Source organism: Medicago truncatula, chromosome 1, assembly GCF_003473485.1.
Source record: "Medicago truncatula cultivar Jemalong A17 chromosome 1, MtrunA17r5.0-ANR, whole genome shotgun sequence".
In the NCBI taxonomy this organism is placed as follows: Eukaryota; Viridiplantae; Streptophyta; class Magnoliopsida; order Fabales; family Fabaceae; genus Medicago; species Medicago truncatula.
Window position 1 is genome coordinate 2,037,310 of NC_053042.1, and position 18,283 is coordinate 2,055,592.

Here is an 18,283-nt window from a genome sequence, read left to right on the forward strand (position 1 = left end):
TCTCAATTTTTGTTTTTTTTTTTATTATTTAGCTCAATTTTGTGTTGTATTAAAAGGATAATCCAAATCAATGATGAAGAGCTACCTTGCAGATTAAGGAATACTACTTTTCTGTGTATATTTAAGCCTTAAAGAGAATCCAAAAGAATCTCTATAGACATAGAATGTGACTATTGCTATGATGGAGAAAAATCATAACCAAATTATCGCTTCATAATACTACCAAAGCAATACTAGAAAGTCATAATACTACCATTTATTTACTTAACTACTCATAAGACTAGAAAGAAAGAAAAATTATCTTAGTATCACATGAAATAGATTGGCATGATTAAAAAGAATTGAAGTTTTTAAAAGGAACATCAATTATCGAAACCTAATAACAAGCATTGCAATCTCATTTTCATTTTAAACACACATTTCTAACCAAACAAAATTGGCGAAAAAATAATTAATCAAATTCACCTTTAAGAAACTCATTCGACCGTGATGAAATGGTTGATTTATAGCCATGGGTATTATTGGCCGAGTATAATAACTGACTGTTTCCGATTTGCAAAAGGATGTAATGTGTGCCAATTGCATGAGCTAAAACAGAAAATACAGACTTAGTTGTTACATCTGATTACTAAACCCTTTCCATTTAGGGGATGGCCAATGGATTTGATTAGCAAAATTCATCCTCCATTATATTTGCAGGAAGACATCATCCGCTTCAAATTAAATTGTATATCTGTTCGGAATCCCCAAAACCATTACAACTGACCGAGGTACCATTAGAAATTGATATGGCCTCATTTAGGGGTGCCCTTCAAAATCAACAGTCTCTTGGTGAATACCGGGTATGCCATGCCAATGGAGCTCGACTCCTTGGATGAGGATCGGCTTATGGCATTAGGAAAGATCAAGAAGTCTAAGAACAAAATGAACACTTACAACAAACAAGTACAAAGCTAAGAAATTTGTTGAGGGCGGTTTGGTTTCGAAGATTGTCCTACCAATCAGAACGAAAGATCCTAAGTATGGGAAGCGGTCACCAAATTGGGAAGGAGATTTCGTTATTAGCAAGGTGTATGACGATCATATAAATTAAACATCGCATATATGCCACAATATTTTCAATTTTAGGCATGCACTCTCCATTCAAGAGTAATATAAATCCACATGTTTAAAATTCATAAGTGTAACAATATTTTGATGTAAAATTAAAGTTACAGGCTTTGAAGTCAAAAATTATTTCCAATCCTAACTATTACAAATACTAGTGTGTTAGCTCATGTCATGCCCAAGCGACAAACTACTGTTTTTTAATCTCTAAAATTATCAGTTATGAAATTTTTATTATTCAAATGATGTTTCATAAATGAGTAAACGTTCATTTTCATCCTTACATGGGTGAGTCGTCAATGCAGTTCGTAAATGTATCAGAATTACATAAACATAATCAAGTGTGTATTCTATTAGTAATTTCATAGATCAAACTATCTAACAAAAGACACGTGAATACTACTATAACTAATAAAAGACACATTTGAATATGTTTTTGTAACTCAAATACATTAGCACTTTAACACATTCAAAACCAAAATAGATGTTTACTACTTGATAAACAAATATCTGCCAAATATAATGCAATTCCTAGTTTAGTACCTATCAATAATCCTCCCCGGTAAAACGCAAATCAAAGACATTTATAGAGACACCGCAATCGTCTAATAAAATAAGCAAATGGCAGTACTTCATTATATATTCCTGGGAGGCTGGGACTCATTTACATGAAACTACGTTTAACCTCCCAATACCAACACCATACATCTGAACAATTAGCTAAATCGTACCAACTTGCAGTTCCAACCAAAAGAAAAAAATATATAAACAAAAATGATATAGAATTAGAATGGATGACCTCAATCTATCCAAGGAGAAAAGGTGAGTATCATAGATAGGAAGAAAAAAAAACTTTACAAGAGTACTAGTGTAATATAATGAGGTTTTTTAGATAATTTCCTTTTCCTTCAGAAGATGACCGTCTGTGTCATGTTATGAGAGAGAAAAACACAAACTTATTGTGTATGAACCTACCACCATTACCTGAGTAAGGTCTGCCAATTTTATAAATAGGTCATTTGTTTTTTCTCTCGCAAAACTTGCTAGACGAGCTTGTCCATTTCCATGTTCTTACGGATAATGAGAGGAACCAAACTGTATGTATTGTGTATAACTAGATTAAACCTAGGGATTGGCAATGCCATTTACAACTCTGCTCTCATCCCGTTGTTTGGGTGGCATCTTCTCCAGACCCCAATCCTGTTAGGTCTTCACCAACTTCACTCTTGCAAAGCGGGCACAATGCATTTATCTTCAACCACTTATCAACGCAATCTTTGTGGAAAAGATGAGAACAAGGCAACTCTCTCAGCTCATCGTTGTTTTCATACTTGGCCAGGCAGATGCAGCAAACCTGCAGACAAACACAGAAAATGCCAACATTTCAGTCAGCATACAAGCTCAAGACACGAACAAGCATCCTGGTTACAAAATGACAAAGGTAGCATTATGCTTTTAAGATTTTTAATTTGGGATTCCTCGAGTAGCTTAAACAACAGTGTAATTCAACAACAGCACCATACAAAATCAATTTTTATTACCTGATGGTACAAATACTATGTTCATAAATGAATTTTTCAATATACTATGGCTAAAGCGTTTTCAAGATACCAAGATATCCATTACTGAAAAAACTACAAATTACTGAATTTTTAAATTTTAAACAGGTGTACAAATTATAGCCTACAATCCTAAAGTTGTTCTTCCATAACTCAAAGTGACAGAAGTGTGATTAGATATATCATATATGGTCCCTTTTTATTCAAAGAAAATCTTCATTCACATAACTGGATATGATGTGACTAGACAAATAATGCCAGGATATTACAAAGTTCAATTATATATCCTGAATAAATAAAGATCGGATTGTACTTACTGCATCTTCTCCAGAGATCACACGCTCTTTTTCGGTTCCTGCGGCAACAGTTCCACCATCTATATTGGCAGAGTTGTTTTCACTATTTTTTTTATTTTTCTTCATCTTGAACTTGTAAGTTGGTAGAGCATTAATGGATTCGGAAGTTGCTCCTCTGTTTTGTGACAGATCCTCTCTAACGCCAAGGATGGAAATTATACACGGGAGACAACAGCAGATGGTTGAACAGAGAATGAAAGGCATGGCATAACCAATACAGCTAAATGCAAGGAACACTATACACAACCTACCAAGCAAAGGGAAAATGATATAATTTGAAAACCCTGGAAAACTAGAAAATTAAATGTAAAAATGATATAATTTGAAAACCCTGGAAAACTAGAAGATTACATGTTAAAAGTGTATGACAGGGTATACCTATACAAGTTAGGAGCTACAGCAGCAGAAGATCGTCCTCCAAAGATCCATACGTTTCCAACAACAAACCACACAGCAAAAAAGCAATCTAAGGATATTTTGAAGTATTCCACAAGTATCTTCATTCTGCATTGCAGTTACGAATAAGGATTAGCACCTTAATAAACAACTTACAAATTACAATTCATTAAATGAATAACAAGGGAAATTGAAGTGAGAGGAACAAGGCAACAAGCATGACATAAGCAAAGGATTAATAAAATAAAAAATGCATTTTAACTTGGGGAATCATTAATTAAAGTTAGCTAGAAGTTTCTATTACTGTAAATACATATAACACCAAGTCCTAATCCTAGAAGCTATTGACCAGTTAACTAGGCAGCGTTCAGCATGCTATATAGGCAGCGTGCAAGGTAGTATTCCTCATTAAACAGGAATGGCCACTCCACCAATTCTGCATATTTCTTCACTACTAAGTTAACTGCACCAGGCATTCCTATTTTGTCTATAATGTGTGCTGTATGATACCACAATTGTTTAGGTGGGATGTGGATGCTAATAACAGCATGGTTGCTAGAAGGGCTGCCCCCAACTGCTTTACAGGAGTTATCAATTTCAAATGAAAGCAAAATAGTGTTCTTGATCTAGGAAGTTGTGCACGAATTTTTTTCTTGGAAAATTCATTTACCCTTCAAGTTGATGAGGTTATTAATTGATTATGTTAGGCTGCTAACTAAAGAGATTAGTTAAATTTTCTTTCCAATGCTTTTCATATTAAGTAATTTTAAGTAACTATCAGCCACCTATGATGGCAGGGATGGATATAGAATAGTCCTATATCAATAACAGGTGGAGGGAAATATGCTATAAACAATACACTGAAGGCCATAAGATGGTTTGGAGAAATTGCTAATTTCATTAGCCCAAGTATTACTCATTTCCAATTCATGATAAAGAAGAAAGTGTAACCAAAGCTTCTAAGAAATAAGCGGAAGATAAATATACGGCTCAAGAATTGTGTCCAAAAGCAAAGTAGTAAGTGCAAGGCCAAAATACAAGACATCTTCCTAAAAGAAAGCAAAATTCCCCAAAAGTGAGAATATGAAATATATATCAACTAAACAAAGCCTGCTAGCCACAAACATTTGTAAACCTATGTTTTCTTTGAGCAAGATACAAGAAGTTGCGATGGCATAAAAAAAATTGCACTTAAATAAATAAATAATATTTCTAAAACAAATCGTGATTCTGACATTGCAAGAAAAAATCATTTAACAACAATAGCAATTAATTCATTACCTTCTATTCATCAATATTGAAGTTTGATTACTTCTGGAGGATGCAGCAGCAGCCTGACCAGCATCTCCATTATTTCTGGAAATCGAAAGAAATGTCCCAGAAGGGTCACTAATCCGAGGAGATGTTTGACGTGACTGAGCTGAATCTTGTTCTCGCAGATGGTTATGATTATAATACCGCCAAAAAAGAAGAGGGAGGGTAGCAACACATCCAGAAGCATAGCCCACTATCCATTGAAACAACGGGGTCTGTGGATGTTCATTCCTTGACAGCGACAAAACAACAATAGATGCAACAATCTGACTTACTAAGAGGACTAGCTCAATAGATATCCATAGCCCAGAATGCACAGGACTCCGACTCCGACGGGCGTCCCCTCTCCTTACAGAGGAAGAATTCCTCCTATTTGATTCAGTTGATATGCCTAAGGTTGAAACTGAATTCTGACCAACAGTTAACCGCACAGCACCTACTCTTTCTTCACGATGCGACACATCTACCCCATTAAATTGTCTATCACGAGACGAGGCGGATGTAGAAGCCTCGGCACTCCCAGCTATTTCTATAATATGTTGACCGTCGTTGACGCTCCCGGGTCGCTCCATTAACGAGGAAGCTTCAATTGAACCTTTCACAATACAGTTCTGGTTAGATAGTGTTCAAGTATGATCTAACTCCCCCACTAACTCATATGACCGAAAAGAAAGCATCTAATAATACAAAAACAAGCACACAAATATATGTATTACCTTTAAATACAAATTTATGAAGTGTGTCTGTGACTGAAAACAAAAGCTTCTCCTTGCACTAGCAAAACCAGCCTAATTACTTGCAACATCTGAAGCAGCGAAATAAGCTACTTCCATTGGCAATAGCAATCTGTTAAAAGGCAATATTTAATTCCAAAACCTTATATAAGTAATCTTTAATCACACACACGCAAACTATTTAAAATAGATTAGTGTTCCCAGTTCACAGCACCAACTTAGTGCGATGCCATAACTATAAGGAAAAACACAACAACAACCAAGTCTTATCCTGCTAAGTGAGGTCGTTAACATGGATCAAACAACGCTAGAGTGTTCTATCATAAAATAGTTGTCATCTTTAATCACACACACACAGACATAAACTATTTAGAAACGAGAAGTGTTCTTAGTGCACATAAACAATCAAGTATGATGCCATAACTATAACAAAAAATACCAACAACAACAACAAAAAAGCCTTATACCACTAAGTGAGGTCTGCTACATGAATCAAACAACGCCATAACACTCTATCAGTTACGCTTAATCTCTATCCAACTCATAGACCTCTGTATCCTTCTTAACAGTTATGCTTATAGTTTTTCTAAGTCTCCCTCAGCCTCTAGTGCTCCACTCTCAGTAATACCTTTTTTTTTTTCTATCTTTCTAAATAGTTTATCTAAGTCTTCCTCTGTCTCTAGTGATCGAACTACCCTAAAATACACCTCAAAACCACCTAAGCCATTTTCCATCATCCCCAACTCACTCTAATGTACATCCAACACAACATTCTCATCTCTGCTACACTTATTATATTCTCAAGAGTTCTCTCTACCATACAACTTCTCCGGTCTTACAGCTGCCACAATTATAATAAAAAATAAATATAAAAATTAATAAATAAAACAAAAACAAAAAAAAAACATAAATCATAATTTGATAAGGTTACTTGCAAAACGAGAAAGGACCATTACCTAACCTAATTTCAGCACGTAATAACTTGATTATTGAATTAAAAAGCTACGTATGAGTGATGAAAACCTAATTACGTAACTGAATTGAGAATACTATATCACAATAACTTTGCATAATCGAAAAGTACGTTTTGTTCGAATTCAACAATCAATTAACAGAAATTGATGGAAAATAAGAGTTACCTAAGAACGTGACGAAAAGCGCTTGAAAAAGGTGAATCGACGAAATTGTGAGAAAAAGCGTTGACTGGGTGAAATACTAAGCACGATGAAGCAAGAGAACTCAAAACGGCATCTGAAGAGAGGTAAACGACAGAGAAAGAGAGGAAAGGTGCGAAACGGCGTCGTAGTGACGGAGGGAACGGTGTTGTCACAGTCAAGAAGCTGGCAAGTTGCTTCCTTCTTCGTGTTACCTCTCTCTCTCACTTGTAGTATCTTTTTTCTTTGGGAATGTTAACTTGTGCCATTGAGGCAAAAGGTTAAGAAATTAAAAATAAAATTAAAAGATAATTTTTGTATTAAAAATATAAAATTTTAAATTTTTAGTACTATATACAAACGTTCCTATGTTTAGTTTTTAAACTTGTGTCTCAAAAGCACAATTTAATATTTTTCATTTTCTTTTTCTATTTTTTTTCTTTCTTTTTTTATTATCATTTTTTTGACCAAATTTCTTTTTAGTATTTATTAACTAACGAGATTTTGTCTTTTTCTTCTTCTTTTATAAATTGTATTTTTCTTTTTTGAATTTCTTTTATATTTTTTAATGCTAAATAATGAAGAGTTTAATGCCGTCAATTGATCCATATTTGAAAGTGAGGACAAATGGAAAAGCTAATCAATAAAGATTTTTTCACATGGTAATAGTCATTTTTCTTTTTTTTATGAAAAAGTGTTTATAGCATCTCATTAATAATCAAAGTTTCAATACAACTAGGTATAATAAAATAAGTAACTGGACTAGCGAGAAATGTGGTCTCTCATGCGAGAGTATGAGCAACCACATTTGCTTGTCTCCTGACAAACTCCACCCGAGAGTTAACGAACTTAGAAAGGAGCAATGTTCGGCAAGCCGTAATAATATTGCCAAGATCATATATGTCTTCCCGTCCGGAGTAAATTCCGTCCTTTGTGGTTTTAGAGTCGACCTCAAAATCTATGTTGTCAAGCTGCATATCGCTCACCCACTGCAAAGCGAGATGGAGACCCAAAGTTTCACCTATGTCAACCGAATAAACGCCAATATAACTTATAGTTTTAGCCAATACAAACACTCCTCCTTCATCGCGAAGACAAATGCCAATTCCGGTACGATTACGTTGACCTGAAAATGCGGCATCGATGTTACTTTTCATCCGACCCGGTGCAGGGGGCTGCCACTTCAACCTTGCTGGTACTGTAGCAGCATAAACTACAGTAGCAGCTGCTGCAGTATCAGCTGCTGTTCCTGAACTAGCAGATGCCTCATTTTGGCCTTGAGCAGCAGAAGCATTTGCACTATGCCAATCTTCAATCATGGAGCACGCCCTCTCGACCACTGTTGCGCAATTGTCTGTAACATTCTCCCAAACCTTGTTATTTCTTCGCTTCCAAATACTCCAGAACAGTGTTGCTAGCCTTTGTGAACATGTCACAGACAGAGTTTGTAACAATGAAAAAATGATATCAACTGCCGAGCCTGTTGCTGTCATGGCAAGCTGAATATCATGCCATAAACCTGCCAAATTCCAGACTTGAACAACAGAGGGACATTCGAAGAAAATGTGCTTGAAGTCCTCATGGTTAGAGTCGCAATTTACACATTGGGTGGGACACTGAATCCCCTTGTCAAGCAAACGAACACGGATTGGAAGACATCCCCGACACATACGCCACACTAGATTCTTAACCTTCGGTGGAACCTTAAGCTTCCAAATCCTCGACCAAAATCCTGGTACATGAAGATGAGATAAATCAACTAACTCCGTAACACATAGTCTATAAGCACTACGAACCGAATATCGACCAGATTTTTCTACTTTCCAAGTTAGCTTATCATGTTGGACCTGTTCATAAAGAGGGGTATTCAAAATCATAACAGCTTGCTTTTCACTAAAAACTTGTTGAATATTCAGTTCATTCCAACATTTAGAGGCAGAATCCATCAAAATGTTAATAGAGACATTCCGAACAAGAGGGGCGCCAGCAATGGTATCAGGGATACTCTCCCCATTGAGTAACCAAGGTTCATTAAGAATAGGAATATTATGGCCGGCCCAATACTCCACCGTGCCCCACCTCGAACAATGAAACGAGCACGAAGAATGTTACGCCGCACATAACTTGGATTGTGGCCAATTGTTGCCGTGAAATAACATTTGTTGGGGAAGTAGCGAGCCTTAAAAATACGGGACACCAGAGACTCGGTATCCGTTTAAAATTTCCACCCTTGCTTGCCTAACATAGCCAAATTAAATGCCGAAAGATCTTTGAACCCCATACCTCCATGGGACTTATGCATTGATAATTTCTCCCAACTTAACCAATTTATTCCTCGAGCTGTACTACGACCGTGACCCCACCAAAATGAATTAATCATTCGCTCGATAGCAGTAATCAAAGTAGATGGCAGCTGGAAGATACTCATCACATAAGATGGAATAGCCTGCAAGACGGACTTTATCATAACTTCTCGTCCGGCCTTCAATAAACATTTACTGCTCCACGAGTTAATTTTCTGTCAAACTCTATCCTTGATGTACGCAAAGGTTGTTGTTCGATCACGACCTATCATTGAAGGCAAGCCTAGGTATTTACCAGTTCCTAAGAAGCTTCACCATTGCTTGTTATATAGATGAAATTTACTATCGGGAAACTTTGTTACTTAGAGATAACATAAATCTAATGTCTAAATTAATCTTCAAGCAATTGAGATTGAAAATGCAAAGCCCACTATTTTGAACTTGTAGACAGATCCATAAAAGCAGCCAGAAAGAAGGATTGATGATGTTTTTGTGCAAGGGGATAAGTTTGTGTTTCCAACAAACTTTATCATTTTAAAATTTGAAGTTAACCGATTGAAAGATCCTTCATTGCCACTAGAAGAGCTAGTGTGTGCACGAGTAAACTCACAATGAGAGTGAATGATCAATAAATCACTTTCAATGCGCCAAATAAGTATATATGATCATAATTATGGATTCCGTCTACAAACATACTCGCAAGCAGTACCAAATCTTTGATGAGATAGATCAATTACAAGAGAAGTTTATTGACATAAAAAGCAGAAAAATAAACATCTTGATGCAGTGTTTAATAATGAAAAAGAAAAATGGATTAAAAAAATTAAAATAAATGAAAAATAATAAAATAAAAAAACCAACTCAGCAAGCCAGATCAGCTGTTTTAAACGATCATATGTCAGTCCTCGTCAGATTATAAAACATGCGAGATAGGGGTTCAAACCCGACAAAAAAAACAAAACTCATGTCATTATTAAGAATTTTCACGATTGAAATCTTCTAAATATAGTAATAGAGTAATTCAAAACCCTTACTTTCTCAGATCGCCACCCCACTCCCACTCCTTTTCTCTTCCTACGTAAAATTTTGCACCCTTTCATATCTGTTTTTTCATTCTTTCTATTTGTTACTCATTTTTCTCCTCTAATTAACGTTTCTATTTTGCTGTAGCAATCACATTTGGAAGATTTTTGCATGCTTTTCCTGAAACTACGATCCGTAGCTTGATATGGTGATTTCTCTAAGTCTTCTTCTGTGTAATGTTTTAATTTTAACATGCATTCAATGAGTTCAATGAATCTTATTGTAGATCAGTACATGGTTTAGGAGAAAAATGCAGTTTTTTTTTTTAGGATTTTTGCTCATTTTAGGAGAAAAAAACACAGTAATATGATTTTTTAAAGCATTTCTAATTTAAAAAATTATGTTTTTTTTTATATAAGAGTGAAGATCTATTTTGGTCCTTCACAATTTTGTGCGGACCAATTTAGTCTATAACAAAAATAAAACGCCAAGAGTCACTGACATTGTCATATGGACAAATTAGTCCTTCTGTTATACTGAATCAGGACTAATTTGTCCCCGGTATAAAAATGTCACACTACTTTGGGTTTTATTGTTGCAGGGACTAAATCGGCCCACATGAAAATTGTGAAGACCAAATCGGTTTTCACTCTTAATATAGATTAAAAAATAATTACACATGTAGTTTATGTAAAATCAATCTTGCGTTCATCTCTCTCTAATAGAGTCCTGTCAGATTATAGTTTTCTCATCTTTGTTTGCAAAATGTTCTAATGCTATCACACATTTAGCTCAAAGGCAAAATTACGATATTATAGTAAACAATCTTTGTAACTAAACACCATTTTGTTATTTGAATTCAAAAGAGTAATTTGTGTTTTAAGTATCTATAGATGTGGGTCTAGCAAAAATTCTACATACATGGATACTAACTTAGTTTGTTTTCTTATTCTTGTATGTTCTCTTCGTTTGAATATGGATATATTTATCTAAAGGCAAGGAAACCATCAAAGTCTACCCGCCTAAAAATGATAGACGGGGAGCCGGATAGAATTAGTTATTTACTAGGTGATGTAATAGACAAGATTCTGTCACACTTGCCAATTAGGGAAGCTGTGAGAACAAGTGTTTTATCCAACAAATGGAGGTACAAATGGGCCACAATACCAAATCTTGTGTTTGATAAACAATGTGTCTCTGCAACATCCAAATGTTCCGAACTTTTTTTAGATATGGAGGGAAAGCTTATGGAAATTATTGATCAGGTACTTTTACTTTATTCTGGGCCAATCAACAAGTTCCAGATCTCTCGTTGTGGTGTCAATCTCATTAGTGAGACTGCTCTTGATAGGTGGATTTTTCATCTAACCAAAAGATCTATCAAAGAGCTTGTGCTGCAAATATCCGAACGAAAATTGTATAAGATACCTTGGTGCTTATTTTCTTGTCAAAGTTTACATCATCTAACATTATATTATTGTTTGCTTAAACCTCCATCGACGATTGAAGGCTTGAAGAACTTAAAAAGTCTTGATTTGGATCATGTTAGCATGTCTCAGTATGCTTTTGAGAATTTGATATCTAGTTGCCCTCTGCTTGAAAATTTGACATTGACAGAACTTGATGGTTTCACCCAAATAAACATTCACGCACCAAATCTTAAGGTTTTGGATATCTGTGGTAAATTTGAGGATATTAGCTTTGACAACACTTTCCAATTAGATTATGTATTTGTTGATTTAAGTTTGTATTTGAACTCTGAAAGCAATCAAAGTAGATTGCATGGAAGCCCCAGCAACTTGCTCAATTTTTTTGCTCATCTACATCACATACACGGCTTGGTTATTAACGGCTATTTTTTGAAGGTATAATGCTTGAGCATCTGAATGTTGAATTTTTACTATGGAAAGTGACTCACCTAAATTTGTTTAGTTTCCCTCACCCCAAATCCCCCCATAAATTTAAAACGAACCTCTTTCATTAGCAATTTAGCATGCAACTCTTGATCTGCAAGTATTTAAAACATTATATTCTGATTTAGAGAAATTTTTATGTTGTACATCAGTATTTGGCTGCAGGTGCTGTTCCAGTAAAGCTTCCTACACCTTGTATTAATCTAACATATCTTTGGTTTAGTATAAACTTCTATGACTTTAAGGAAATTTCAACTGCTCTATGTGTGTTCAGGAGCTCGCCTAATCTTAAAGAATTAAATATATTTGTGAGTACTACTCATTTAGTTTGGCTCGACTTTTCTTTGCTTGCTGATTTGTGGTTGCACTTCCACACCATGTTTTTGCTTTTATGTCAAGTTATTAAGCTCCAGAAATCACAAATTTTTTTTGCTTTAAGTATTTTTTTAGTGCCTTTCAAGTTCCCAATCCAGTATTGGAAATTATTTTCTAAAACTTGTACACTTGAGTTACGATTGCCTGCAGAAGTTCCAAGTCAGGTTCAATTTAGGTAGAGTTAGTTACAGATTTAGTGCAGTAGAACCCTATAAATCAGAGACTCATGTATCTTCTTTTTCATCTTTATCAATCAATACAATATGATTTACAGAGTATAAAATATACTTTTTATTTTTCCTATGTATACAAACCTTCCCCCTTTGATTTATAGATTTGTAACAATTGCATGTAGGCAAAACATGAGAAGAAAACTATCGTTTTAGCACCCGCCTTCTTTTGCTGGGAAGATATCTTTCTGGAGCCATCCATGCTCACCCGAGTGCGACATGTAGGGATTGAAGGCATCTCTGGCATCAAATCTGAATTAGATTTTATGAGATTTCTACTTCTCCATTCGCCTGTGCTAGAAAAGATGAGAGTGAAGCCCAATTTTAACGTTGGATCGAAGTTGATGTCAGAATTGTTGCGATTCAAGAGAGCCTCAGCACAAGCTGAAGTTGTTTACCTTGGGGAAGTCTATTGGTGATATTTTTTATTCAACTCTTAAATGTATATTACTACCATTTTGTCTCTTTAATGTACCAACAATGGTCACCATTCCACATCTTCAGTTTCTTTTTAATAGGGAAATGTTAGTTTGGTTATGTTGGTTTCAAAGGTTCAAATTCTAATATTGTGCACCTAATTGTTAAGCCATGCCATTCTACAACTACAATAGGAACAAGCTAAGCTACTGTGATTTGAAAGTTAAGGTGGTTTTGTGTTCCAATTTTGTGAAGGAAGAACAAAACAGTTGCCGAGACAAGGGCGCTCATATGAGCTTCAGTGACAATGTCTGTTTTACTTGAAGAGAAAAAAAAAAACATAGGAATAAGCTGCTGTGAAGCTTAATACCATCATGGTTTAGAAGTTATCAGAAAGCTATTGTAAACAAGGGAAATTGTTAATAGTACAAAAAAAATTGATATTTTGCAGGTAGATGGATCTATCTAGTATATAAATTTGTCTGTCATAGTTACCCCAAATGTATAACAGCCAAGAGTTTAGACTGAAATAAATAGGATTTTCTATTGTTATGTTAATAAGTATGGAACCGTATAGTAGACTCGTTTTTTATTTTATTTTTAGATTCGTCTTCTTAAAGGGAACATACATACATATAATTCTGAGAAAACAAGTCTCATGGCTTGAACCTCAAACATTACATGGCATCACCAAAAAGTTAAGTGTAAGACCTATAAGAATGCATCTAATAAAAAGAATGTGAAGTGTAAGACAATTGTCATGGTAAATATATTTCAATAAATCTAAAAAGTGAATTTATCGCTTATAATAGTGAACAAAGAGTGTATGTCATTCCTTCAACAACAAAAAACAGACGTTATGTCATATTTATGCAACTCATACACATTTTTCTTTATCAACCAATTATTTATGATAATATCGTACCTTGATTACGCTAATTCTACAATTTTTGTCACGTCAAGTTTTTCTATTTAGAAAATAAATAAGGAACGAGTTTATTTTTCTTCGAAACTCATTTAAATACCCTCATTAGAAATACTTAATACTTTCATTATATTTTTATAAAATTAAGCTTGAGTGGTTTCTCATTTTCCTACTATTTCACGCAAACCTAACAATTTTACGTCACCTTTTTTATGATCACAAAACATAAACTATGTTTTTGTGAGATAGCCAAAATAGCTTTTAAAAAAGTGATAAATTTGGTTCATGAATTCAGTTGTTCATGGAAGGTCAAAACATATTGAACTGCACCACAAATATTGGTAATATGGTTCAAAGAAAGGAAATCAACTTAGAGTTAGAATAGAATGCATCAAGACCACACAACAGCGAGCAAATTAAATGTTCTCACCAATGCAATATTTATTGAGAAGCTTGAACAGTTCAAAAATATTATGAAAATTAGTACAATTTAAGAAGGGGTGTTAAATGATAATTGAAATTTTTCATATTCCTAAGTTCCCTAATGTATCTAGAAGTTCATTCATGTATTGACTACAAGTTCTAAAGAGGGTCCTAGACTACTTAGGAGATAAAGACACAATATTCTGATTTTTTTTAATTAAAAAATGTTTTTTTTTTAATTAAAAAGTGAAGGCCTGATTGACCCTTCTCAATTTTAGTACAACCCAATTTAGTCATGACAAATAAAACCCAAAATCATGTCTGACATTTTTATACGGGGAAATATTAGTCTCTCTATTATACTAAGTTGGACTAATTTATCGGGACTAATTTGTCTTTGGTATAAAAATTTCAGAGACTACTTTGGATTTTATTGTTTATGGACTAAATCGGCCCAAACGCAAATTGTAGACACCAAAATGGCTTCCTTTTTAATATAAATGAAAAAAATACAGATGAAACTAATATAAATTGAACAATAAATAAATGCACATGAAACATGGATTGTGAATACACATGTAACTAGTTTATCTATAATGTTTCTAATGTTATCACACAACATTTAGCTCTAATGCAAAGTTACGAGTTTATGGCAAAATAGTAAACGATCCATGTAACCAAACACCATTTTGTAATTTGAATTCAAAAGAGTAATCTGTGTTTTAAGTATCTATAGATGTGGGTCTAGCAAAAATTATGCATACAAGGATGTACGCTAACTTAATTTGTTTCGTTATTCTTGTATGTTCCCTTTGTTTGAATATGAATATATTTATTTAAACAATGATAGACGAGGAGCCGGATAGAATTAGTTGTTTACCGGGTGATGTAATAGACCGAATTTTGTTACGCTTGCCTATTAGGGACGTTGTGAGAACAAGTGTTTTATGCAACAAATGGAGGTACAAATGGACCACAATACCAAATCTTGTGTTTGATAAACAATGTGTCTCTGCAACATCCCATCGCCCTTTAGTTATCGAGAGAAAGCTTTTGGCAATTATTGATCATGTACTTTTACTTTATTCCGGGCCAATCAACAAGTTCAAGCTCTCTGATTGTGGTGTGATCAGTGTGACTGCTTTTGATAGGTAGATTTTTCATCTAACCAGAAGGTCTATCAAAAAGCTTGTGATTGAAATCTCGAAAGGACAACCGTATAAGATACCTTGGTGCTTATTTTCTTGTCAAAGCTTACTTCATCTAAGTTTATCTTATGGTTTGCTTAAACCTCCATCGACAATTGTAGGCTTTAAGAACTTGAAAAGTCTTGAGTTGGATCACTTTACTATGTCTCAAGATGCTTTTGAGAATTTGTTATTTGGTTGCCCTTTGCTTGAAAAATTGATATTCGATGAATTTGAGGGTTTCACAAAAATAAACATTAACGCACCAAATCTCAAGTCTCTAGGTATCTCTGGTAAATTTGAGGATATTAGCTTTATAAACACTTTCAAATTAACTTGTGTAGCTGTTGATTTAAGTTTGTATTTGAACTCTGAAAGCTCCAGCAACTTGCTCGATTTTTTCACTCAGCTACATCACGTGTATGAGTTGTATGTTAGCGGTTATTTTTCAAAGGTATAATGCTCGAGCATCTGAATGTTAAATTTTACTATGGAACACCTTCATGAATATGCAACTCTTGATCTCAAAGTATTTGAAACATTATATTCTGATTCAGAGCAAATTTTCCGTTGTACATCAGTATTTAGCTGCAGGTGTTGTGCCACTAAAGCTTCCTACACCTTGTATTAATCTAATGTCTCTATGGTTAAGTATAAACTTCAATGAGTTGAAGGAAATTTCAACTGCTCTAAGTGTGTTCAGAAGCTCGCCTAATCTTAAAGAACTAAAAATATTTGTGAGTACTCATTTACTTTGAATTGACTTTTCTTTGCTGAGTGGTTTGTGGTTGCACTTGCACACTATGTTTTTTGCTTTTATGTCAAGACATCAGGCTTCAGAAATCGCAAACTTTTTTCTGCGTTAAGTATTTGTTTAGTGCCTTTAAAGTTCACAATCTATAGTATTGGAAGTTAGTCTGATAAATCGCCTAATCTTAAAACTTGTACACTTGACCTACGATCGCCTAATCTTAGTTTGTTTACTTATTCTTGTATGTTATCTTCGTTTGAATATGAATGTATTTATCTAAAGGCAGGAAAACTATCAGAGTCTAGCTGCCTAATAATGATAGACGAGGAGCCGGATAGAATTAGTGTTTTACCAGGTGATGTAATAGACCGGATTTTGTCATGCTTGCCAATTAGGGATGTTGTGAGAACAAGTATTTTATCAAACAAATGGAGGTACAAATGGATCACAATACCAAATCTTGTGTTTGATTCACAATGTGTGTCTGCAACATCTGAACACCCTGCAGCTATCAAGAGAAAGCTTTTGGCAATTATCGACCATGTACTTTTACTTTATTATGGGCCAATCAACAAGTTCAAGCTCTCTCCTTTTGGTCTCATTAGTGCGACTGCTCTTGATAGGTGGATTTTTCATCTAACCAGAAGGTCTATCAAAGAGCTTGTGCTGGGATTATCGATAGGACAATCATATAAGATACCTTGGTGCTTATTTTCTTGTCAAAGCTTACATTATCTAACATTATTTTCTTGTTTGCTTAAACCTCCATCGATGATTGAAGGCTTGAAGAACTTGAAAAGTCTTTATTTAGTTAAAGTTACTATTTCTCAAGATGCTTTTGAGAGTTTGATATCTAGTTGCCCTCTGCTTGAAAAATTGATGTTGGCAGAATTTGACGGTTTCACCCAAATAAACATTCACGCACCAAATCTCAACGGTCTAGGTATTGTTGGTAAATTTGAGGATATTAGCTTTGAAAACACTTACCTATTAAATTATGTAATTGTTGATTTAAGTTTGTGTTTGAACTCTGAAAGCAATCATAGTAGATTGCAAGGAAGCTCCAGCAACTTGCTCAATTTTTTTGCTCATATACATCACATCTACAAGTTGGATATTAGGGGCTATTTTTTCAAGGTATAATGCTCGAGCATCTGAATGTTTAATTTTACTATATAAAGTGACTCACCAAATATTGTTTGTTTTACCTCGCCCCAAATCTTCCTACAAATTTAAAATGAACCACTTTCATGAATATGCAACTCTTGATAAGTATTTGAAACATTGTATTCTGATTTGGAGCAATTTTTCTTTTGTACAATATCAGTATTTAGCTGCAGGTGTTGTGCCAGTAAAGCTTCCTACACCTTGTATTAATCTAACGTATCTTTGGTTAAGTATAAACTTCTACGACTTGAAAGAAATTTCAACTGCTCTATGTGTGTTCAGAAGCTCGCCTAATCTTAAAGAATTAAATATATTTGTGAGTACTCATTTAGTTTGGCTTGACTGGCTTTTCTTTGGTTGCTGATTTGTGGTTGCACTTCCACACTGTTTTTGCTTTTATACCGAGTTATTAAGCTCCAGAAATCGCAATCATTTTCTTCTTTTAAAGTATTTGTTTAGTGCCTTTTCTAGTTCCTAATCTAGTATTGGAAGTTAGTTTCTAAAATTTGTGCACTTGAGCTACAATTGCCTTTTGAGTCAGGTTCAATATTGGTAGAGCACAAGCTGAAGTTGTTTACCTTGGGGAAGTTTCTTCATGATGTTTTTTACCCTTTTTTAATAAATATTATTAATTTACGAACTATTTTCTTTAACCTACTAATCTACTATTTTATTTCCTTTATTTTACTTTTATTTTCTACTTACTCATCTTTTCCTAACCTTACCTTTTTATGAAATGTCATAAAATAATATATTTTCTTAAAAGAAAATGAAAAAATAAACAACAATGAAAACTAAAAATCAATCCAATTCAAACCGATTTTTTTTTTTATCATATTGGATTGGATTTGATTTTAAAACCAAATCAATTGGATGAACAAATAAGAAAATTGAAGAGATTGGATCAGATGGTTTTTTCTTCTAAAACCGAACCAATCAATGTCGCGAA

At 34.3% G+C, this 18,283-nt stretch overlaps 2 protein-coding genes across 3 annotated transcripts; one reads left to right on the forward strand and one right to left on the reverse strand.

Annotated features, from left to right (window-relative positions):
* Positions 1 to 1,711: 1,711 nt before the first annotated feature.
* On the reverse strand, positions 1,712 to 6,903 carry LOC11433346 (E3 ubiquitin-protein ligase At1g63170). Its single transcript, XM_003588627.4, is given in 7 exon segments — positions 1,712 to 2,277; positions 2,279 to 2,461; positions 2,984 to 3,269; positions 3,401 to 3,526; positions 4,700 to 5,327; positions 5,449 to 5,578; positions 6,606 to 6,903. Coding segments are annotated over 5 exon segments (1,245 nt in total). The 5' UTR covers positions 5,305 to 5,327; positions 5,449 to 5,578; positions 6,606 to 6,903; the 3' UTR covers positions 1,712 to 2,232.
* A 2,981-nt stretch (positions 6,904 to 9,884) lies between these two features.
* On the forward strand, positions 9,885 to 13,001 carry LOC11425687 (F-box/FBD/LRR-repeat protein At1g13570). Of its 2 annotated transcripts, XM_003588628.4 has the most exons (5): positions 9,885 to 10,001; positions 10,094 to 10,154; positions 10,942 to 11,811; positions 12,012 to 12,167; positions 12,590 to 13,001. In XM_003588628.4, the coding sequence occupies exons 2-5, from the start codon at positions 10,152 to 10,154 to the stop codon at positions 12,881 to 12,883; spliced, it is 1,323 nt and encodes a 440-aa protein (XP_003588676.2). In that variant the 5' UTR covers positions 9,885 to 10,001; positions 10,094 to 10,151; the 3' UTR covers positions 12,884 to 13,001. The 2 variants fall into 2 exon arrangements, with proteins under 2 accessions (XP_003588676.2, XP_039687907.1); XM_039831973.1 differs by lacking the exon at positions 12,012 to 12,167.
* The last annotated feature ends 5,282 nt before the right edge of the window (positions 13,002 to 18,283 follow it).

What these genes read in the sequence shown, in the direction of transcription:
- LOC11425687 (XM_003588628.4), top strand. An exon ending in TTAACGGCTATTTTTTGAAG is followed by an intron (nt 11,812 to 12,011) that starts GTATAATGCTTG and finishes GTTGTACATCAG; the next exon opens with TATTTGGCTGCAGGTGCTGT. An exon ending in TTAAAGAATTAAATATATTT is followed by an intron (nt 12,168 to 12,589) that starts GTGAGTACTACT and finishes AATTGCATGTAG; the next exon opens with GCAAAACATGAGAAGAAAAC.